Below are 24,458 nucleotides of genomic sequence, written 5' to 3'. Positions count from 1 at the left end.
TAAAGTTTCCTTTATACGTTATTAAAATGTCCTAAAAAGTAACCTACATTTAGTGTGAATCAAAAAGAATTAAAGAAAGTGTAAAGTTCACTGAATTTTACGTAAAGGGTTTTTCAATTAGCGTGTATAGATTTTGGCGCACTGTTGTGGCCATTTTGTTTTGGTGACATCTGTCAAATCTTTTGTTTACTATTCAGTTGTTTATGCCAAATCATAATGGAAAGTTACACGATTGAACGGCACGTTCAAATATTAAAACTTTATTATCAAAATGAATGTTCGTCGACTCTTCAACGTTTGGTGGCCAAATTTGGGACGACTGGTTAAGGAGAGAATCAGCAAACACGCGTAAGTTCAAGGAACCCAAGATCGGCCGAGAACATCGCAGCGGCCCGTGAAAGTGCACAGCAGAAACTGAAACAGTCTATTCCTTGTCGTGAATAAGAACTCGTCGAATTGTTTCATCGGAACCTGGGCCTACACCTGTTCAAGATCCAACCCAGGAGCTCAAAGTTCATGACCATAGACAACGCCATTTGTTCGCTGACTTAAACTTCGAATCGTTTGGAAGAGGACCCCAATTTCGGCCGAAACATTATCTTTAGTGACGAGGAACATTGTGTAATTGGTCCATACTTTTTTGAACACGACTTTAGTGATGCGGTCAACGTCAACAGCGAGAGCAACATAGCGATGATAACTAATTACTCATGGCCCAATTTGAACCATATGGAACTAGACGACATGTGGTTCCAACAGAACGCGCTTCGTGCCAACCACCAAACGTCACGATTGACATTTTTATCAACTACCCGCCCTTATCAAAAAGCACTTTATATGTACTCAAAAAGACCCATTTTCAAAGCCATTTTTTTTTTAACTATATTCCAAAAACCTGATGCTACAACCATAATTTGTAATAAGAACAAAACTTGTTTTTAAACCTTTTTTAAATTTTCTGTTGAAAACAGTTTTAGTATAAATGCTTTAGCATTCTTTTAGGTTTATAATATGGCAGGATTTTTTGAAAAATAAGAAGTTGCTGACAATTTTAAACGGAATATTGAGAATCATTCATTGTTGATTTGAAAAATCTTCACGTATTTTATGAAAATTTCAAACTGCATCATGAGTTAAAATAGTCTCAAAAAGTTTAATATTAGTTTTTTCGAATTATAAAGATTGTTTTTCCAAAATTTAACGTGATAGATTAATTTTAAAGTCGGATTCGATTTAGAGCCATCAAAAACCTTAGAAAAATTGTATTTAAATTGTCAACAAACATTTCAACTGTTAAAAATATTTTGAGCTTCATATCAGCGTTATTTTTTTTGCCCCACTGTACATTTTGGAATATCCATATGAACATACACTCCGCTTTAACTGAATATGCACAAAATTTTTGCTGTAATTTTTCCTAAATTGTGAAAATAAACGTTGGAGCCATAGCCCTGATTGCAATTAAATTGTTTTTCGTCTACAAAAAAAATACGTGGTACCATTTTTTTTTCCAACTTATTGAAATCTTAAAAACTCTTTTTCCAACTTATTGAAATCTTGAAAACTCTAATCGCAATCGTTTTTGTTTTTCGTCCATTAGCTCAGTTTTTTCTAAGTTTAATTCTTTTAAGGTGGCTCAAATGTCTGATGCCTCTTAAATCTGTAAAGCAACTTGCGCGTACACCGACTTTTTGTTTAATTTGTGCACAAAATCATCATCCCGTTTCCCTAAAGGCTGATCTTCCATCATCCGCCCCCAGCCTGACTATAGCAGCGAAAAATTTTCAAAACCGATCAAACATTTCATCTTTCTCATTTCAATTTAATTTTGAACCGCCAAATCCTACTAATTCTGGCTCTCAGTTCCCGGTTCTAAATACTAACAACACTGAATGTAAAACAGTGCATTCGAATAAAAATTCAGCCAATTTATACCAATTTTATGATTTGGCTAAAGCTTTCGATTGAGTTAGGTAGTCATACTATTTTGATTGAAAAACTGAAACTATATGGTTTTCACCATAATTACAAACAGAAGGGACACTGGGCAAACCCTGATCTAGATGGCGACACTCATTGTATTGGTAATTATTCAATGGTTTTCACTCAAATATGTTGAACAATTCGTTTGTATTGATAAAGTGTTTTCAAGTCCCATTACAGTTACCTCAGGTGTCCCGCAAGGAAGCCATCTTATCAACGACTTGTCTGATATCTTCTTAATTCTAGTAGACTTTTATTTGTAGATGATTTCAAGTTTTTGAGATGCATTCATTTTTAAATGATTGTTTTCTTTTACAAAATGATCTCCAAAAGTTAACCAATTTTTTTTTAACGTTAATAAACGTCATTTTTTTCCTTTTGTTGCATTTTCTCGAAAATTCATTTTGATGACAAAGTTGATATCTTTGTTCTTGATTCAAAACTAAACTTTATTAAGCAAATAGAATATATAGTAGTTAACTTCAAGTGCTTGGTTTTATTAAACGCAATTCAAAAGACTTCAAGGACCCTCTTGTCCTTAAATCTCTATTTAACTCCTATGTTAGATCAAACTTAGAATACTATTGTATCATTTGGAATCCTTACTACAATATTTATTCAAATATAATCGAATTTATCCAAAAAAAAATGTACATGGTTTACAATTCAGAAATTAGATGTAAACTTCTTGGAATTCAGTCACTTGAAAATAGAAGTAAAATGTTTTCAGTAATGTTTTTAAATGATATTTTGTCGCTTCATGAACTTTCAATTCATCGTTAATAGGTTTATATGCTAGCTCGCGTCAAATAGGAAAACGTTGCTTATTCCGAAAAACGGAACTTAGGGTAAACTATGCTTGTAATGAACCTTTAACTCGCTGTGTTAGAGAAACTTATCTCATTTCAAATCATTTTGAATTTTCATGTAAACAGTTAAACATTCAAAAATAATAAACTTCTGTTCTTTTTGAATTGATTTATCAAACCATGCTTATATAATTATTGTATTAAACACTTAATTTAAAATATTGCTATTTATTTCTCGACCTTTTGTAGTATAATTGTAGACATCTCTTATTGATGTCAATAAATAAATAAACGAAGCAGAAGAACATGATGCACAACTTAAATCTGATAGTCTTAAATTCTGTATAAATCATTATTTTTTAACTAACAATAAGAGCAATTTCAGCCTAAGTAAATTTTATCAACTACTGCACGTCCGGTTAAATCTTGATGCCTTAGCAAATTGATTTCAGCTTTCTTAATGTCTTAACAATTTGATTTCGGCCGGTACCTCACGAATAAATGCTACAATATTATCTTCCAATGCGTCAATTGAAGCGGGCTTGTCTGTATAGACATGAACTTTAACATAGCCCCACAAAAATAGTCTAAAGATCACACGATTTAGACGGCCAATTGACCGGTCCCCAACGTGAAATAAAATGTTCAACGATCTCGCCTCTTAATAAGTCCATTGTTGCGCGTGCTGTGTGGCTATGGCACCGTCTTGTTGAAACCATATTTCATGCAAGTCAAGCTCTTGCATTTTGATCAAAAAAAGTTGGATCTTACAGTAGCGCTAACTATTCGTAGTTACGTTACGATTCGCATCATCTTTTAAGATTTACGGTTCAATGATGCCACCAGCCCATAAACCGCACCAAACTGTGACTTTTTGCTGGATGCATTGGCAGCTCTTGCAATGCTTCTTGGATGATATGCACTCCAAAATCTACAATTCTGCATATTTACGTACCCATTGACCCAAAAATTAGCTTCGTCGCTGAACACAAGAAGCGATGAACTTTCTTAAAAGAGCACGTATTTTGATAGTAAAATTCAATAAATTGCAAACGTTGTTCGTTTGTGAGACGATTCATGGTTAAATTATAGACCGAGATGAAGATGTTTGACAGTGAAACAAAACACTAAATGTTTTTCAGCTGCTTAAACCAGCAGCGTCGCCAAAAAGGTAATAGCTAAAAAGTCACCGTTTATAGTTCGAATTTGAATTTCTTTTCTTAACATCTTAGAATAGTATAAAGTAAGTATCAATAAAATATACAAAAGCCCGAAATATTTGTTTAAAAAATGTAAAAGTTATTTTCCCAAATGTGTGTGCCTATTCAATTGAAGCGGAGTGTACGATTCAATATGTTTTAACATTTAAGAAATTATGTCTAAAAAGGTTCCAAAATAAATCTTTCATGTGTAAAAGTATCCCTACACATATTTTGATGGATTTTGTTCCTAAGAAAATAAGTCTTCCTTTTTTTCTCTATCCCAAAAAAACATCCTTTTCATAGAAAACTTTTATCCACCCATTTACACAGGATGTTTAATTTATTGATGCTCTAAAAGATATACCAGGTGTGGAAGAAAAAAGAGAATGTTACAATTTATATATTCCGCCCGAAAATAAAACAATTTTAATAAAGTTTTGCACAGGTGGACAAAAATCACTTAATTTATTTTATTTGTCCTTTCAACTTGATCCTTTTAGGTCAAACATTTGTACCATTTATCAGTTTGTGATTTTTTTTTCTCTGAACACATTTAACTGGGCTTATACAACAGTTTACATGGACTAATTCAAATATTTACAAATTAATTCCATTCAATCCATCCTGAAATTGAAGGTCAGTCTTCCACTTCGTAAAATTAAGCCATTAGGCTTGAACGACTATAGTCGTTCATTTTATTTCCAGGCATATTTATGTAGGCAGGCTTTATACATGGCGTATAATTAACAGCTCGTTGAAGTCCAAGTGTGATATCTGACGTATATAGTTCAATTGTTGATGAAGGAAAATGGAATATTAAATGCTACCACTACTGCTATACTAGAGACGAAGGAACCTGTTGAAAGGCTTGATATCTTTTGAGGTTCTATATAATTATATAACATTTTCATACTGAAACAAAATAAAAACTAGACTTAATGATCTCGGGAATATTGCTTGGGTAGTGTAGGGTAGGTATAAAGTCTGTTCTTTATTCATCATAAATACACATGTATACATTTTGCTGAAAGCTACACCTTATCTTTTCCAGTGAAACATAATTAATAATACTCGTTATCCTTTTTTGTTCTTTCAGTGGTCGTTGCGAATCAGCAAATGCGTTCCACAACAAATTTACTAATAATAAACTTGGCCGTGTCGGATATCCTTTTTGTGATATTTTGTGTACCATTTACGGCCACGGACTATGTTTTACCCGAGTGGCCCTTCGGAAATTTATGGTGCAAATTTGTCCAGTATATGATTGTGGTAACATGTCACTGCAGCGTATACACACTCGTCCTTATGTCCTTCGACCGATTTTTGGCCGTTGTACATCCGGTAACCAGTATGTCTCTACGAACGGAACGTAACGCTATGTTGTAAGTATACAAAATACTCATTTGTTGTAGAGAATGTAGATGTAGAATTCCACAATAACGGGTTATCTCTTTCAATACCAACTGTCAATATAATGGAAATTTATTGGTCCGTTCAAAATGCATATGTACTGTAATATTGTGTTCTGTTCTTTTTCATACAGAGCCATTTTCCTAGCATGGATACTCATCGTAACAACAGCAACCCCCGTAGCCTTGGCACACGCAGTCAGGATTTACAAATTCCGAGGAAACAACTATACGGCCTGTGTGTTCTCGACCGAGGAAGGTGTCTGGAGTCTGGTTGGTTTTCAGGTGAGTACGCTAGGGGGAGTTGGAACTGGTACGGCGCGGCTCGCGCGGAATGGAGAAGAAATTCTCTAACGAATAGTCGTAAATAATAGCTTTCGGCAGAGCATTGATGGCCCATTTTAGTTCCCTATGGTTAGCTTTCGGACGATGATTTTATCAGATTCTGGCAGCAGAGGCAGCTTGGTATTTTTGTCTATTGTGCTCTGTCAGCTGCTGCCATATAGCGGTCTTTGGGGTTTAGGCTTCTGACGATAAGGATGTTGGGTTTTTCTTTATACCTGAGTTTTATGTGTGTATAGATATGTAAAGGAATGTAAGTAGGCATAGGCATCTGTAAGGGCATCATACCTATAACGTTGTCGTTACAGGGAAGATTTTTCTATGACAATTTGGGGTTTTTGCATAACTTGTACTTTGGATGGGAAAAAAGAAACTAGAACATGCTATCAGGATATAAATATATAGATACAGAAAATACCTTTATACATATATACACAGTATATATAAGGCAATAAAAAGAATGGATGAAGACACAACCAGAAGATTTAGGTACTTTTTATTCCTCGTATAGGATTACTTTTTTATACAATGTTCAATGTCCATATTAAATGAACGACACGTACGTTCCACAGACATTACGAATAGGCCTACTTTAATTTTATTTTATTTTTGTTGGTATTATTGGACATTGAAAGATAACTGTTATTATTATTCAAGCAAATGAAGTGTCCTTAATTCTAATTCTAACATCATCAAAATGAAAAACAACATAGAACTCGAGGTTATATTTTAGGACATAAACAATGGCATATGTATTATTTACATGAAATATCACTCAAAGTCCTTACATGCCTTTGAGCCTGTAATAAGATAATACAAATGCATAGAATAAAGGTTGGTACATATATAAATTATGTACATACATAAGTACATAATTATTATATATGTACGTGATTGAACGAACTGTGTAGTAAATTAAGTGTCACTCAGCAGCAACAAGAAGGCTTTATAATAAATTTCTAAAGGGTCAATTTCTAAAGTTTCGTTTACAACGCAAGTCTTTAATGATAACCTCGGTCTTTTCTTTGATTTTGACTTAAAATAAATATTAGTTTGTTGTCAGTAATTATAATAATTTTATTTAAAATCGCACAATTAGCTATTAATATTTGTTGAGAGAGTTTTGAATAATTGTTCGTTCATATCAAAATGATGATTTTAATTTGATCTTCCAAATGTTAAATGTTAAATCAGAGTAGTGATCTATTACTTTTTCTTTTTTAATGAAAATCGGAAGGTCTGACTTGCTACATCAAATTATATTTATTGCTTTTTGTATCTTCTGTAATTCTTCGTTGATGTAGTATGTATACATTCAACAGTATTCACATACTTTTAACGTCAACTCAATTAAATTCTATTGAAGTTTGAATACTTTTTTTCAAACTTTAAATTTTTAAAATTTAATCAATTGTAAATATTTTTAATAACTTACAACTGCTTTTTTTAATTCATTTAATGCTTACTAGCAGAATAATTAACTCAAAACTAGGCAACTCTTCTAGTAGACGATTCGTTAGTAGAGGGACACCGCCAGGTGGTGTTCTATCCCCTCTCCTCTCTAACCTAGTGGTGAATGAAACCCTCACTAGTCTGGATGTGGAGGGTTTCAGATTGATAGCCTATGTGGACGACGTTGCTTTAGCAGTTTCAGGAAAGCATCTTAACATCCTAAAAGAACTCCAACAAAATGCCTTGGACAGACTGATACTTTGGGCTGATCGGTGTGGACTGGCTGTTAACCCACACAAAATAGATCTGGTCTTATTTTCGAGGAGATACAAAATTCCATTTGTCAACCCTCCTTATATTAAAGGAAACGCAACGTACAGAAAAGAGTCAAATAAGCTACTGTAGCTCTCTTTTCTTGCAAAAAAGCTATTGCTAATTAATAGGGCTGACCCAAAATCACGCATTGGCCATACACATCGGTAATCAGAACGATTTTAAGGCACGGTGTGGCAGTATGGTGTACTGCTTTAGAGAAAGGTATAAACAGGGATACACTAAATAAAGTCCAAAGTTCAGCCTGCCTATGTATAAGCGGATCGCTTCGCACGACCCCGTCTGCGGCACTGGACACCTTGCTCTCCCATACACCTCTTGACATATTTAGCAAACAAATAGCTGCAAGCTCTGCTATTCGCCACAAAGCTTCGTCACAGTGGACTAATAGCAATATTGGCAACTCCGTAGTTCTAAGGTACTTAGAATCAATTCCAAACCACACAGACCCCCAACTGCAATTCGATAGAAACTTCCAGATTTCTATACCTCCCAGATCTTTTTGGGAGGATAGGACATTCTTGGAGGATGAGTCAATCCATTTTTACACAGATGGGTCAAAAACAAAAGAAGAGGTTGTTGGAGGTGTGTACTCTGAACGACTGAAATTAAGTTTCTCATTCCGCCTTCCCAATCATTGTAGCGTGTTCCAGGCGACTTCTAGTTTAGACTTTTGGCGATAAAAGAAGTCTTGTCTTGGCTCAAAGAAAACGTGATATCAACATCTGATATCCGTATTTTCTCTGATAGCCAGGCCGCTATCAAATCTTTGGATTCTGTCTCTACAAACTCTATAACAGTCCATAACTGTCGATCATCTCTAATGGAGGTGGCGCAACAGTTTAATATTCACCTTTGCTGGTTGTCGGGCCATAGAGACATTCCAGGTAACTGTAAGGCAGATGAACTCGCCAGGAACGGTACAGTACAGCCCATCCTGCCATGTTTGGCACATACTGGCATACTAATCGCTACTTGTAAACTGCTGCTAATGCAAGACGCTGTGAGGAGGGCAGGCACCAGGTGGAACAACATCACCACGTGTCAAGTCACAAAAAACATCTGGCCAACATTGAAACGTTCAAGGTGCTTGCTCTCTCTAAGCAGATCGCATATAAACTCGATAATAGGTGTCATAACTGGACACTATCTAATAGGAAAGCACGCCACGAGACTAAGCGTATTTTCAAAAGACTTTTGCAGAAGCTGTATGGACGAGGAAGAGGAGGAAACAGTTCTTTATCTTCTCTGCACATGCCCTGCTCTAGCTCGAAAACGCAAGAATTACCTAGGAGAATTCTACTTTAACGATCTAAATGATCTAAATCATATCGGTATAATCAGCCTCTTAAGTTTCGTAAGGGACTGAAGCTGGTTCCATTGAGCTAAGGAGAAAGCCTCAAGATTAATGTGGTATCACAATGGGCCATTAAGCTGGCCTAAGTGTATCTGTTTCCATCTTGGACAGCCACTATAACATACAACTGCTTTCCATTTCAAGGCTTGAATAAATAAGATTTGTTTGTTATTACTATAAATATTTTTTTTTATTTATTTATCTTTTTCAATTTTACAATAATTTACAAAATAATAATTTTAAAAGACATACTCTTAAGTGTATTTAAAAAAAAAAAAGGAAAAAGATAAACAAGTCATTTTGTAACCATTTAATGCTAAAAAAAAGAAACTTAAATATGTATTACGTGTGGGGTCACGTTTTATTTAAAGAATAATTCGTACATTACTAAAATTAACAAACGCTAGAAAAACTAAGATGCCAAATGTAATATAATGAGTTTCGAATTGGGGAAGTAAAACCACCACCTTTAAAGAAAATTTTAAGTACTTTATAAAAATAAAGATGCTTAGCGGTAAGATATGAAGATTTTGAAAAAAAGGTCATGTGCTGATAAATCTGTTCTTCTTGCAGATACATAATTCTTATTATATGCTTTTGAGACAAAACAAGAAGTTCAAGTGTATTGTAATAAGTGCCTCCCCAACAGGATATACCATATTGCAGCTTCAGTGAACGAGTCCGTTGTATATTGTTACCAACAAGGATTTTGAGCAAAATGGTCTTAACATAAAAACGTTTCGAGTAACAGATAACATCTACTGCTTTAATTGTGATGTGTGGTCTTTTCAGTTCAGATTTTTGTCAATTAAAATACCTAGATATTTGAAACTCCAACAAGTAGATGAACAGACAACATTTTCAGTAAAGTTTTTACTATTAAAAGTGTGGGTCCATGTGTAAATTTTCTTACATTCTGCAGAGTGAAAATAAATGTCACAATCAGTTTTTTTAACATTTAGTAAGCTCCAAATCATAAGCTTTGTTTTTTTGCTTACTAATAGCTTATGTTTTGAAAACCATAGTCTTAAAACTTGCAAGTCTTTTTGTAGTCTAATGATTCAAAAAAGTTACTGCTTTCGTAAGTAAGAGCCAGATCATCGGCAAAAGCCGTTACGCTACTACTAAAATGTTGCTGGAATATGGTATTCACATATATTAAAAACAAAACCGGGCCCAATACAGAACCTTGCGGTACACCAATACTTATATTTATGACCTCGCTAAAGACATTTTCAAGTTTTTCTTTTTGAGTCCTGTGGCTTAAATAGGAAGCAATCCAGTTATGGATTTCAAATAACGCTATGGTATTACTTTTTTTGTTAAAGCCCTCGCATATTTCGCTGCATAATTTTAATATTGCATCTTCTGTTGAGCGACCTTCCAAATGGACCATCACTTAAAAAACCTGTTTTATTTAAAAATGTTCCCATTCGCAACTTCAAAAGCTTTTCAAATACCTTGGAGAAAGTAGAAAGTAAGGCAATGGGTCTATGTTTTTTCAATATTTATTAAAATGTATACATATAATTTACAAAAAAAAAATTTAGATATTATATATATTATATATATAGAACAGAAAAATTCTTTGGCATCTCAAGTAAAAATAAATGATTTTATGTTTTTTATTTTCTTGAACTGTCTTTTTGCTTGCGATACATATGAACTATACGGCAAGCACTGTATTCGTAACAGAAGATAGGTCTATCGTAGCCCTACAGCCCAAACCATTTGTTGATTAAGTTCAAACTTGGAAGTTAATGTTAAAAGCACAATCGCGAACATAGCAATGGTTCCCAAAATTCGGTTTTTATCGAAATTGAACCGATAGATTTTTATTAAATTTAAAAAAAAATTTTTCTTCTTAACTTTCTTGGCTTCTTTCAATAAAAAAAAAGATTGTTTTGCTCAAAGAGTGTACCCCCTATAGAACCGTTATTTTATTTTGTCAAACTTTTTTACTGTCTTACAATATTTGATGATCAAAAATATAATTGTTTTTTGTATTTTTAATAAAGTAAAACAATTTTTGAAATTTGGTATCTTAAAGTGAGTCATCATTTTTTTACGAAAATCAAAATTAAATCTCTTTATTATTATGTACATACATATATATCAAAAATATTTGTAAGACAAAATTGAAAAATTATATATATACTTAATCCATTTAAATAAAATGCAATACTGCATCGCACGAACTTGCACAAGTTTTCAAAGTAGATCTTGAAAAATAATACCTATAATTAAAATTTACCTGCAAAAAAGTTTATATTTAAAAATTTAAATGCCATTTGATTTCTCAAAAAAACGAAAGACAACAAGACAGTTTATGCATAAAAATTATGGCCATCGGTTCATGAATTCCTGAGAAAATTAAAAACAAAATAAAGAGTATGCGGGGTAGATACTATTCTGGAGCAATGCGAAAACAGCTTTTATATACAACAAGCCAAATCCACAAAAACAAACTGTAGAGAAAATTTCATAAAAATCTATGGAATCGTTTTTGAGAAAATTCGAATTTTCTATTTTTGACCAAAAAAAATTAGGTGGATTAAAATGCCATTCCATTTTTGAACTCAATCGACCCGATTGTTTGGGATCGGGAGAGCCACTTTTTTCGGCTTCTCTATCGTAATGTCATGTTTAATTTAAATCTCGAGCTCAAAATTTTTACGAGTGCTAGGCTTACTATACAGTTCCCAAATGTTACAAGAAAAAAACCGCTCTAACGATTTTCGAAACAAAATTAATAATTTATAGGTACATTTTAAAATTTTAAAATACAAGTCATATTTGGTAACAGAGTCTTTGGGTTCAGAAGCAATCTTGTGCTCTTTTAATACCAACAACTTGAATTTGAACAATTGCTTAATATTACTTCAGTTTAGTTTTTAGACGATAAGACAAAAGCAATTCATAATTGTTTTGATATTAAAGTCTCAGGTTTATTTAGTCTATGTGACCAATTTCTGACTTAAGTTATTTTTGCCTATCGTCGAAAAATTATATCAAATTTGTTTATTTTTACTTGTTTGTTTTAATAATTCTGCCTAATTGACTCTAATTGTAGAATATTAAAAGTTGAAACCAATATCGACATTTCTAATACAATTATCGATCAATTTTACTCAATTCCTGGTTTCGGAGAAATGCTTATACTCTCAAAATACATTCACAATTTTTCATTATTAACTTTCGATAGGATGTGTCGAATCGAAAATTTTTACATTTTTTCGACATTTCAAGGTCCATAGAATCTTAAACAAAGATTTTTAAAAAGATGTGTTTGTAAGCTTGTGGACGTATTTCGGTACGTTTTTGACATCTGATAAAATTGTTAGAAAAATTGAAGTCAAAAACATACGAAAAAAACTACTGAAAGTTGGTAAAAATTAAATTTCGAAGCTATTTTAATCAAACTTTTTTTTCATTCGCAGAATGTTGTTAACTTTTAATATTTTTTTTTACAAAAACTGATAAGAAATGGTTTCGGTAAATATTATGGGAACAATTTCAAGGTTCCCATAATATTTACTGGCCTACCAAACTTTATTTATTAAAATTTTCAAATATTTTAAATAATAAAAAAACAAATTCAACTTCAATATAATATCTTAGAGTTGTATATTAAAACAAAGCAAAGAACTCAAGATATTTTTATTCCACTAAGTTAAACAGTAAATTATTACACAGAAGACATTCATTTTACGACGACTCAGGGAAAAGATTATCTCACAAATACCACCCTGAAAATCTTTTGAAAAAAGATTATGGTAAACCCATTAGGAATGTTTCAGTTGGTCTTATCATAACAGGAATTAAAAATAATTCATATTATTATTAATCCAAAACTCCCTTTTATCTTGTAACGTAAAGATTAATAGTACCAAGATAAATTTTTAATTCGAAATACAAAAACCAAGGAGTCCTTTACAAACAAAAATATATATTAATCTTTATTAAACCTCTGCTGTGTCATTGTCCCCTTTTAAGAGTTTTTTTTTAATGAACCTTGGGGCAGGTATGGGATAACAAAGCAGAAGTTTTCAGCTTCGAGCTGCAGTGCAGTAAAACAAATTGTTTCTGGAGCAGTACACAAAAACAAACATGGTATATGTTGTTCTCATAATAGCCATGCGCTACTCTAAAATCTTTCGGCTCATCCAAATTTGCCTTGGGAGCTATTAGGACTTCCTCAAAGCAAATTTGTCTAGTTTTTAATTGAGGTAATTTCAACCTTGCAATGGACGAGGAAGTGATGGAAATGAATTTGCATCTATGACCTGACTTCAACGTTTTTATGCCTTACAATATGGAAATTGTTTCACTTTTAAAGCTTTTACAATATAAAGACAAACTTTCATACGTACAAACAAGCTTAATACTGCAGTATATTAGTAATCCTAATCACTGACTTATGACTTTAAAATACTTAAATATTTAAAGCATCTAAAATACCTATACAAATATTTAGCATCAGTTATGATTTATGGTCAATAAGAAGTTCAAAGTTAATACTGAAATAGTATCAGGTGACGTTAACGTTTTATTCTGAAGTAAAAATTTATGAATAATTGAGATGAACCGAAAAAATAAGAATTGACAAGTTGATGTTTCAAAACCATTTTATGGGAAATTCACTGGAATGGCACCTAAAATTTTCTTACGCACTTAAAAAACGTTAAAAGCTCTTTCGAAGTATATGATGCATTGTCGTCGAAAGCAAACGAATTTTAGTGTGTACACAAAGAGCGTACCCATAGAACAGAATTTTAGGGGGGAAATAAGTACACTTAGAAAATCTCTTATTAAAAACTTAGAATTAACAATTTCTGCTGCAATATTTTTTACTTATTTCGATTTCTTCTATAGTTTATTTTTATAAAATGTATTTCGATTTTCCAGTACTTCCAAGAAATATTTTCTTATTATTATTGACTTCTACAAATTATACTGTTTTCCAATAATAGGTTTTATTCTGATATTAAAAATAGACTGTTTTCTAAGTTGAAATGTAAATAGAAAGTTAAAATATTAACTTTTTTAAGAAATAACGTGGTGAGGAAACCATTTTTAAAGAGTGTATTATTTAATTTTTAAAAACATTCATTTCAAAGAACATAATCAATTAATTATTTAAAGCAGTAAACAATAGAGGTTTAAACATAGACAAAGAAAATGTTGTATGCGACAGTTTAATATTTCAAAAAAGCGTCCCATGCATAAAGTTTTATATTCCAAGAAGAATTAAGTGTGCTTACATTTCCTTACCATTTACCCCTACTCAGATACGCTACTGCAAAAATTCAATTTTTACGAGCTATAAATAAAAAGCGAGTCAGGAGTATACCATTACTTTATAAATTTACCCACCGCTAATAACCGTTTATTGTGTCTTTGTTTTTATACTGACTTTCTTTTTCCACGCAGACTTCTATACCTTTGTAGATACTTTTGATAGACCCTTTTATTATATTTCTTTGTATGAAAAGCATTCAAAATGACTTATGATCTACCCCAAAAATTGTCATTACCAAATAAGGGATATCCGAATAAGGTTTATACACCTGCCTTAAAACCGCAACACAACGCGAACGTTATAAATTTGAGAGCATGTGATTAGCCCTACAAATCTTCTGCATTTAGAGTGTCCTTGCCCTATATAATGGTCTTAAAAATAGCCATAAAATCCATACCATCGCATCGTCAAGGCACCCTTAGGTTTATTTTAATGGAAATTATGGTGATGAATAAGGTAATAAAATGATGGTGAGTGGTGACAATGCAACAAAACAATTGGTAATTTAGGAAAATGTGGAAATGAGAATAGCCAATTATATCAAGGAATCAGGATCTTTCATTGAAAAGCAAAGACGGTGTTTCTACTTTTATGGACCTTTTATGTTGACACCATTAGAATACATCTATCTAAGAACTGTGTATGCAAGTAATTGTTATAATGCTATATTGGATTCGATTGGATTTTATAGGACGCGTTGTTAAATTCGTCGAAAATCTATTTTATATTATAATATGAAATACCCTATTATTAAAACGTTATTCTGGTAGAAATTTGTTTCCTTAATAGTGTTCTACAGAACATCAAAGGTTTCTTCCCATCTTTCGGGGGTAATGCTGTCAAAGATTAAGGTTATGTTCCAAGCATAATCTTGACCACTCGCCAAAGAACTGGGACTTGCGTTGTACGATATAGGAGGCCACTATTTTAGGAAGTCTTTGCGGGGATTATTCCATGATTTTTCTTATGTAGCTGAAGTGAAGTTTCAGAGTGTACGAGAAGAGAGGAGTAAGCCCAGTCTCTAAATGGAGCATGAGTTTTTTAACGTAATTGTATTGGAACAACTCCCCAGACCTGCGCGGCATAACACATTATTGATCTAACTACCGTCTCAAAAAGTTTGTATTTCACACTTGTTGCGACGTTCTTTTTACCAAGGAGCCCTTTCTAGTTGCAGTTAATGGCCATTTTAGCATCATGTAACTTGGCTCTGAAGTGTTTCTCAAGAGAGAGTTTGGGAGTCAAGATTACTCCTAGATACTTGTACTCTTTTACTTTTTCAAGTTCCTCACCTTCCCAGGTCCATTTCTCATCCCTAGCGTATCTTCCGGTGGTGTTTCTGAAAAAAATAATTTTGGATTTGTCGGTGTTAACCTTTAGATTCCATTTACAGCAGTATTGCTGTAATTTGTTGGCCATGAGTTGCATCATATTTGCCGTTTCTGCCAGTAGGACGATGTCATCTGCATACATAAGACATTTGATGTTTATTCCATTGAAATAAATTCCTCCTGGGAGACAGGAAGTGATGTCATCAAGAAATATCGAAAAAAGCAAAGGACTCAGTAAACACCCTTGTTTGACGCCCATTTTTATATCAAACCAGGAGGACAATTGTTTACTATCCCAAGCTACCGCTTGGTTTTGCTCGTACATGCTTTGCAAACACTTTAGGGATCTTCGTTGAAACTCCTACATTGCTCAGTTTAAGGAATAAAGACTTTCTGATAATGGAATCAAAGACAGCCTTAAAATCTACGATAAAAGCATATAGCTTCTTTCCGTTATCAAGATATGTCTTAGCTATGCTTGTTAACGTGAAGATGTTATCCACAGTAGAGTATTTCTTGCGAAAGCCTGCTTGAAACTCTCACTTAAAAGTCCATTGTCCGTTATCCATTTCGTTAAGCGATTGAGAAGTTCAGCAGAGAAGATTTTTGTTCAAGAAAGATATTCATCAATAGTTACTCCCCTCTTCTGCACTTCTCTTTTTTAAAATTGGGAAGATAATGCTTTCTCTGAAGTTTTCTTCTACCACACCTTCATCTAAAATATATGATTAAAACATCCAGTAAGGTATTGTTGGGTATACGGTCTATTCTTGGAGCCTTATGATGATTATTTTATTTCGTCATATAAAAAGTATGCAATTACTCATACGTATACGCTATACCGCTATACGTATATACATCAAAATGGTTTAAATCTTAATTCTCTAAGTTAAAAGGTTTAATACTTTGCCATAACCTTTAGACCATCATCTCTGCTTGGTTCTTCTTATTCTCCAAACGTTGTCTAGTACATTTAAAACGGCCTCCATTTTGGAGTTGGCACAACTTTACAGTGGTACAGCTTGTGTTTTAACAACTTCTGTGGCTATTTCAAAAAAGATCTAGATGTCGATTGCTACTACTTTATCTAACAAGGGGCAATTAATATTCTACCACGTTGTTTTGGAATGTTTGTATGGGTTAAGCATTTGTTTTCTTTGTACAATAACAACTGCATTCAGCAATTTTCGTGTACCCTTTGAAACTGATTTGTCGGGCTACAATACTGCAGTACTATATCAGCAAATACTGCGATGATAGCTTTGATATCCACTGGAACATGAAACATCCCTTTTATATGAATGATACAAGATTGGTCCTAAGACAATTCCTTCTGGTACACCGGCTTCAATTTTCTTTAGTTCAGATTAAATTTGTTCGTACCGTAATCTAAAGAGTCGGTTAGTGACATATGATTTCAGTTTTTCGTAGTTTTGCGAAGGTATCCCCCTATGTAAGAAATGAAATGAGTTACGCGAACAAGGTTTTTAAAAAATCAAAAGTTCTTTATTCGACCAAGTCTCGCTATAGACTGACTGCTTCTTTATTATTTAATACAATCAAAGTTCCTTATTCTAATTAAACTGCATTCTCAGCAGATTTAATTTACAAATTATTATATTAAAACTATTTCGTTTATATTTTTATGTGGGTTCGGGTTACAATAAAAGGTAAATGAATTGCAAGGCATAAAAAATGCGCGTGCATTGGGAGCTAGCTTTCCGTGGGAAAAATAGTGATATTTGATACTAACAAATTTTAATGGAATTTAGCTCTATGGGAAGTGGATTGAGTTTAAAGGAGAAAATATAGAATGGGTATGGGATGAACGAATAGGATAAGTAACCTCTCCCCCCTTTAAATTAAAATTCTCCTGAATTTTAGGAGTATCTTTGCTTATGTTGTTTATTGAAACTTTCAAACTTTTGTTTTTTCTCAGAAGTATAAAAATAAATATTGCAAAAATTAATACAAAGACAATGATAGCAGAATAACTTACATTTTTATGAAATTTAAGTATTTTTATATTTTCTAAGTTTACAAAGTTTTTAAGTATGATTTCTTCAAAGTTTAAAGTTTTTGTAAAATTATATTTTATATTTTCTTCATAAAAATATCTATCAACAAATTTAAAATTCTTATTACTAAAAGTTTGATTTAATATTTGTATTGAACAATTATTCAGTACAATCAAATAGTTTCCACTTAGATTTACTTTACGATCATCACAATTATTTATTAGTTCTATATTGTTCATATTTTTACAAAGGACAGTGTAATCATCTAATGATTTTATTTCAATAGCGTTATTTTCTTTTAGTTTACAATTACGATTTACAATACAATTATTAATTGGTATTAGTTCCTTTTCATATAGGATTTTTGTATCATATTTATACATTGTTTCGTTAATTTCTATGACATATTGATCTTCAATTATTACTTCGTGTTTAGTTTCTGTGGGACTAGCTGTTATCAGTTTAAAATCGACTAACTTATAATTGTTTGGTATTTTCATAGCTATTATGAGTCTATTTTTATCGTATTTTAAAATTCCTACTCTTACGTTTTTTAATTTATAGAAGTCCAATTTTGTTTCTGTTATTTCTGTTGCTGTTAATATGCTTGGGTGAACCATTCCTAATTTTATCTGTGCTATAGTGTCTATAATTTGGTTAACTTTATCTTCTAAAATTCGTAATTTTAATATTTGATCAGTTTTAAGTTGCTGTTTAATAATGCGTTTCTCATTAATAGATAATTCTTTGTATGTTTGAGCTAATTGATTTCTATCTGTTTCTATTATATTTTTAAGATCAAAGATTGAATCGTTAAAATGGGAATTTATTTTAATTTGTTTGTTTAGGTTAAAAATTGCATTACTATCATTTTCCTCTATAGTATTCAAATGTTTTATAATTTCTTGTCTGTCGTTTTCGTCCATCGTTCCAAAAAGCCATTTTTGTGCTGTTCCTACGATATTGATGAGTCCTCGTTTTTTGTCTAGTCTTTTCTGGTTCTACTGCCGAAATTTTTGCTTGAATGTTTTCTATTGTCTTTCTGATTGTCCTGTCATCTCCTGTTTGTAAATTTTTAACACTATCTCTTATTGAATCAAGAGTTTGGCTTAAGTCTTGAATATTTATAATGTGAAGTATGGTTTGTGTATCTTTTTTTCTTTTTTCTTTTTCTTTTCGGACTCGTGCATTTAAAGTAGCCATGTCCGAAAACATTGCTTCTTCTGGTGTCATTTTCAAGGTTGAGTGGTATCTATTATTGTAGTTGTTTACTGCTTTATGAATTTTTTGTATCAAAGTTAAATCTTCATTCCTAATTGCCACTAACTTCTCTTAAGGTAAGGTCGAGTGGAATCGTTCAATATCGCTATTACCAGTATGTGTGTTTGGTTTCGTTAGGTGTAATTCTACCTGTTCCTCTCTAAAAAATTCTTTCAAATTTTCTGCTTGAAACTCGTTGTCTGCTATAATTTTTTCGGGCTTACCGAATTTCGAAAAGTGCTCTTCTAATATCTCAATTTTTTTAACCCAGTTTCTGTTAGGGAGATAATAAACATAAGCCTTTTTTGTTAGTTTGTCTATAAGTGTCAAGAAAGCTTGTTTTGTAAAATAATATATGTTCATGTGAAGAATTTGATTTGGTCTTTCTGGTGTTTTACTTATTTCAAATTTGGGTTTAATTGGTTTACGTTCGTATTTTGTTTCTAAGCATGTCCTACAGTTATTTATAATCTTAGCTATTTCTTGAATTAATTTTGGAAAATAAATTTTGTTTTTTAAACTATGGTATGTCTCAATTATTCCGCTGTGGAGACTTTCTTTAACGTGGTATAGTGATATTTGCTTTTGTAGTTCTTCTATGCTTTTTATTTCTTTTGCCCTTAGGGTAGCCTTAATAAATTTTATTTGGTTGTCATGACCAAAAAGTTCTATCAATAATTGTTGTATTTTGTTAAATTCATGGTATGTCAGTTCTGTATATATTCCTGTGATTCTTGGTTTAATATATCTACGTAAAGCGTCAGTCCAATACTCTTTTCCTCTCGTCATATCGATATGGATTATTCTTCTTTTATGTAAAATTTCTATTTCTTTGTCAGCGTTGTTAGCTAATATTAGTTGGGTCTTGTATTTGTTAACTATCGTCTCCTTTATGGGGATATGGTTCAGTTGCTCTTCTAGCCCTGAGTGTCTGGTTTCTATATCTGATACGTTGTTAATTGACTGGTGTTCTATACTGTCTGTTGTTTTATCTTTTTCTGGGATTTTACTAAGGAAGTCCGCTACATTGTTTAATTTGCCTTTCAAATATTCTATATCATACTGGTACTCTTGTAATATTAATAACCATCTTTGTGTTCTTTGACTAAACTCTTTTCCTGTGTATTTTTTATTTAAGTATTTAATGGGTAGGTGATCTGTTACAATTTTAAATCTTCGACCCCATAAATAAGGTCTATAATAAGTAACTGCCCATACGATTGCTAAGAATTCTTTGTCAGTTGCAGAGTACTTCTTTTCATGATCGTTTAATGTTCTTGACCCGTAGCACACAGGTTGACCTTCCTGCATAAGTACCGCTCCTATCGCATAATTACTTGCGTCGGTGAAAAGTGTGAATGGTTTTTCAAAGTTGGGGAATTTGAGTATGGGGTGTTTGATAATACAGTGGACGTCCAATATAACGAATGCCCGATATAGCGAATTTGCGATATAACGAACGCTTTCGAAATTTACATTAACATCTCTAAATAACGAACGATGATAAAAATTTGCTATGCGATATAACGAACGCGTATATATATTGCCTTAAAATGAGTTTTTTTCTTGCCATTGTGATCTGAGCATATATTTTTATGTCAACACATAAGTTTATTCTCGTACATATGTATGTGTGTGCGCCAAAGGTTCAAAACTATAACAAGCTTTCTGTTTTTCGTTTAGTCTTCGCATCGCCTACTAAAACATTTTTGTTAGAATTCTAAGTTTTTGGTTTGTCTATCGCTATGCAGTTTTCTATTTTATGTACAATCTTACACACACATATTCAATGACACGACGCGACGGCAAGATAATGTTAGCAGTTAAATAGTGTTTTTGTTGTTTAAAGTCTGGTCTGGTTGAAACGCTCCGTAATAATTTTGTAGATTTAGTTTTGTGTACAAAATATTAAAATGAATACAAAATCTCAACGTACTCGGCTTTCATTAAAGGACAAAGTCAAAATTATTGATGAGTGCAACAAAGGCGTTTCACTTAAGGAAATTTCAATAAAATTCCGTGTGTCAAAATTATTAATAAAATTAATAAATCAACCACTTACTTACATTTTTTTGAATGGAAAAGTCGATCGATATAACGAACGCTCTCGATATAGAGAATGACCTCGAACATTATATCATTCGTTATACTGGACGTCCACTGTATTTGATTTAAGTGTTTCAAACGCTTGAATGTATTCAGGATCATTAAGGTTTATTTTCATTCCCTTCTTCAAGTATTTCACCATGGGATAAGCAATTTTTGAATAATCTTTTACAAATTTCCTGTAGTATCCTGTAGTACCTAAGAATGATTTGATCTGCTTCTCTGTTTTGGGTAATTGGTATTCTAAAATGCATTCTATTTTCTTAGGGTTCGGTTTCATTCCATCCGCTGTTAATATATGCCCTAAAAATTCAGTGTTCCTTTTCATAAATGAACATTTATCAAATTGAATTTTTAGATTATGTTCAGAGAGTTTTTTGAAAATTAAGGTTAAAGATTGAATGTGTTCCTTAAGACTCGTTGAGAAAATTAGGATGTCGTCTAAGTAGACGACACAAATTTTGTTAATATAGTCTCTTAATATCTCGTTCATCAATCTTTGGAAAGTCGCCGGTGCATTTTTCAATCCAAACGGCATTCTAAGATATTCATAGAGGCCGTTAGGTGTCACAAATGCTGTTTTTGGAATATCGGCGGGATGAACTTTAATCTGGTGATAACCTTTTGCAAGGTCAATTGATGAGAAGTATTGCGCTCTACCTAATTTATCAAGGATACTATCGATGTTTGGGAGTGGATATTTATCATCGATAGTTATTTCATTAAGCTTTCTATAATCCACACATAGGCGAAATTTTTGTTGTCCCGAATTATCTATTTTCTTTGCCACTACTACAATAGGAGATGCATATCTGCTATTTGATTTTCTTATTATTCCCTGATTTTTCATTTCTTCAATTTGTCGTTTTACTTCTTGTTCATGTTGTGGGGGGTAGCCTATAGAGTTTAGCATGTACTGATTGATCTATAGTAGTTTTTATTTCGTGCATGATCGTATCTGTATTCGTCAGTTGATCACCTTCACGATAAACTAGATTTTTGAATTTACTTAATAATTTTTCTATTTCTTTCTTTTCCTCTTCGTTTAAATGGTTTAGATCCAATTCTTTCCCTTCTCCGATAAGTTCAAAACAATCAAAAGTTGCAATGTCTTTTTCAGAGTATAATGGGATTATTGTTTTATTTTTTAGGACGAGAGTTTTATTGTCGAAATCAAATGTTTTGACAATTTTACCTAATAAGTCCATGCCTATTAAAATATCGTAAGGCTTTGGACCTAAGTTTCTCTTATACCATCTTGTGGCTGTTTTACCATTATAATTAAATTCTTTGGGGATGCTAGTAATTACTCTTTCCATTACCTCATTTGTTATATTATTTATTGTTTGCAACTGCATAATTTACTTTGTCATATACTTGAAACCTACTACAATCTACTACACTGGAATTAATTATGCTCATTGTTGACCCAGTGTCAACAAGTGCTCTATATTTCTTTTCTTCAATGGTTAAGTTTAAAAAAATTTTGTTCCCGAGGCTTATATCAGAAAAAACTGATCTACATTGTGGATTTCTTCCTCCCGCATCGCGATTTGTTCATTCTGTGTCTGATTTACAGACATTGGTGTTGGGTTTTGCACCGCATTTCTAATTTGACCTGAAGGATTGAAGACAGGTTGGGTATTGTTTTGTCTTGATAAGTTACCATTTCGATACTGCCCCGATGTATTTCTAAATTGTTCTGGGGAGTAAGAGTTGAGTTGATAACTATTTGTTTGTTGTCTGAATGGATTAGAATGTCGGTTTTGTCCTGATGTGTTTAACTGTCCCGAGGAATTAGAGTTAAGTTGGGAGCTATTTTGTCTTGACGTATTTCTATAATCGTTCGACCTATTCTGTGTTCTAGAGTAGTTATTTCTCTGGTCAAATTGTCTGTTCGTTTTGAAATCTGTCTGTATATTCCCTTCATCGTATCCTACAAATGAGTAAAGTATTTCTTTGATTTTATGAATATCGTAAATATCCCTAATATCTCTTGAAAGGTTTCCAATTGCTAATTGTTTTACTTTGTTTAGTATTAGTACATATAAATTAGATTTTACCTCTCTTGGGTTATTTTCATATGTCGCAAAAGTATTTATGTCTTGAATTAAAAATTCTATTTTGTTATTTAGATCTAATATTGAACTTACTTTAAGATATGTAATTTTGTTCGCAATTTCTTTGTAGCTAATTGTTGGGCGGAAGTGCTGCTTTAGTAGATTCTTTGCTGCTTCCCATGTTGTTGATATATTGTGGATTAGTAGTTCCTTTGCTCTTCCTGTCACTTTGGTGTTGTATATTGCCTGCCATATTTCTGGTCTTTCCTCTATTCTGGTTGCACTGATATGGTTCTCGACTACGTTGATAAATTGAGTCAGCTTCTCACTTTGGCCTCCGAATTCTGGTATATATGCAATTTCTTTCAGTATTCTAACGGGCGACTCTGTTCGTGAGGACGCACTGCTAAGGCTTGGATGGCCTCCACTAAACTATTTACGGTTTCTTGGTTCATTGTTGGTATAGTTGGCCAAAATTTCAAAGTTCTGTCTCTTTTCTTAATTGTGATTTCTTTAAATTACAAGTTCAGTTTATGGAAATAAAAAAAAAATTTTATGTTTTTACGTTGTTTTTTTTTTTTTCTTTTTTAAGTGCTTCACAATATTCACTTGTTACACACTAATATGATTTTGTTTTTTAGGCAAATAAAAATTATTTGAGTTCCCGTTCAAACAATTTTCATTTGTTTGATTATATTCTCGAAAATTTCACTTTTCGGATATTTTAGAATTTGCGTTAAACAATATTCATTTGTTTAATTATATTCTCGAAAACTTCACTGTTCCCGTTCAAACAATATTCATTTGTTTGATTATATTCTCGAAAACTTCACTTTTCGAATATATTTGAATTTACGTTAAACAATATTCATTTGATTAATTAGGATTCGTTCTCGTATGGATTTCTACCGTTTATAGAAATCCTACCGACTGCGCCAGAAATGAAATGAGTTACGCGAACAAGGTTTTTAAAAAATCAAAAGTTCTTTATTCGACCAAGTCTCGCTATAGACTGACTGCTTCTTTATTATTTAATACAATCAAAGTTCCTTATTCTAATTAAACTGCATTCTCAGCAGATTTAATTTACAAATTATTATATTAAAACTATTTCGTTTATATTTTTATGTGGGTTCGGGTTACAATAAAAGGTAAATGAATTGCAAGGCATAAAAAATGCGCGTGCATTGGGAGCTAGCTTTCCGTGGGAAAAATAGTGATATTTGATACTAACAAATTTTAATGGAATTTAGCTCTATGGGAAGTGGATTGAGTTTAAAGGAGAAAATATAGAATGGGTATGGGATGAACGAATAGGATATGTAACCTGTATAGTTTGTACTCAAATACCAAGTGGAAAATCTTTTCAAAATACAGCCGGGGCTATATTCGATAATTCGATGTAATTGATCTATCGTGGAATTTTTATTTCTCAATCTATACTGATTGTTTGGAGTTATGTCTTGTTTCTTCTTTTATTTTGCTGAGTTTTTT

At 32.3% G+C, this 24,458-nt stretch overlaps 1 protein-coding gene across 1 annotated transcript in view; it reads left to right on the top strand.

Annotated features, from left to right (window-relative positions):
- LOC129944277 (allatostatin-A receptor) overlaps positions 1–24,458 on the top strand; it is a 412,899-nt gene that overhangs the window by 328,476 nt on the left and 59,965 nt on the right. Inside the window, exons 5-6 of the mRNA XM_056053612.1 lie at positions 5,091–5,376; positions 5,538–5,688. Of these exons, the coding sequence (XP_055909587.1) occupies positions 5,091–5,376; positions 5,538–5,688 (437 nt within the window). The remainder of the gene's footprint in view (positions 1–5,090; positions 5,377–5,537; positions 5,689–24,458) is intronic.

This window comes from Eupeodes corollae, chromosome 2, assembly GCF_945859685.1.
Source record: "Eupeodes corollae chromosome 2, idEupCoro1.1, whole genome shotgun sequence".
NCBI lineage: Eukaryota > Metazoa > Arthropoda > Insecta > Diptera > Syrphidae > Eupeodes > Eupeodes corollae.
The sequence above is the reverse complement of the archived record's forward strand: the minus strand, read 5'-3'. Positions and strand labels throughout refer to the sequence as shown.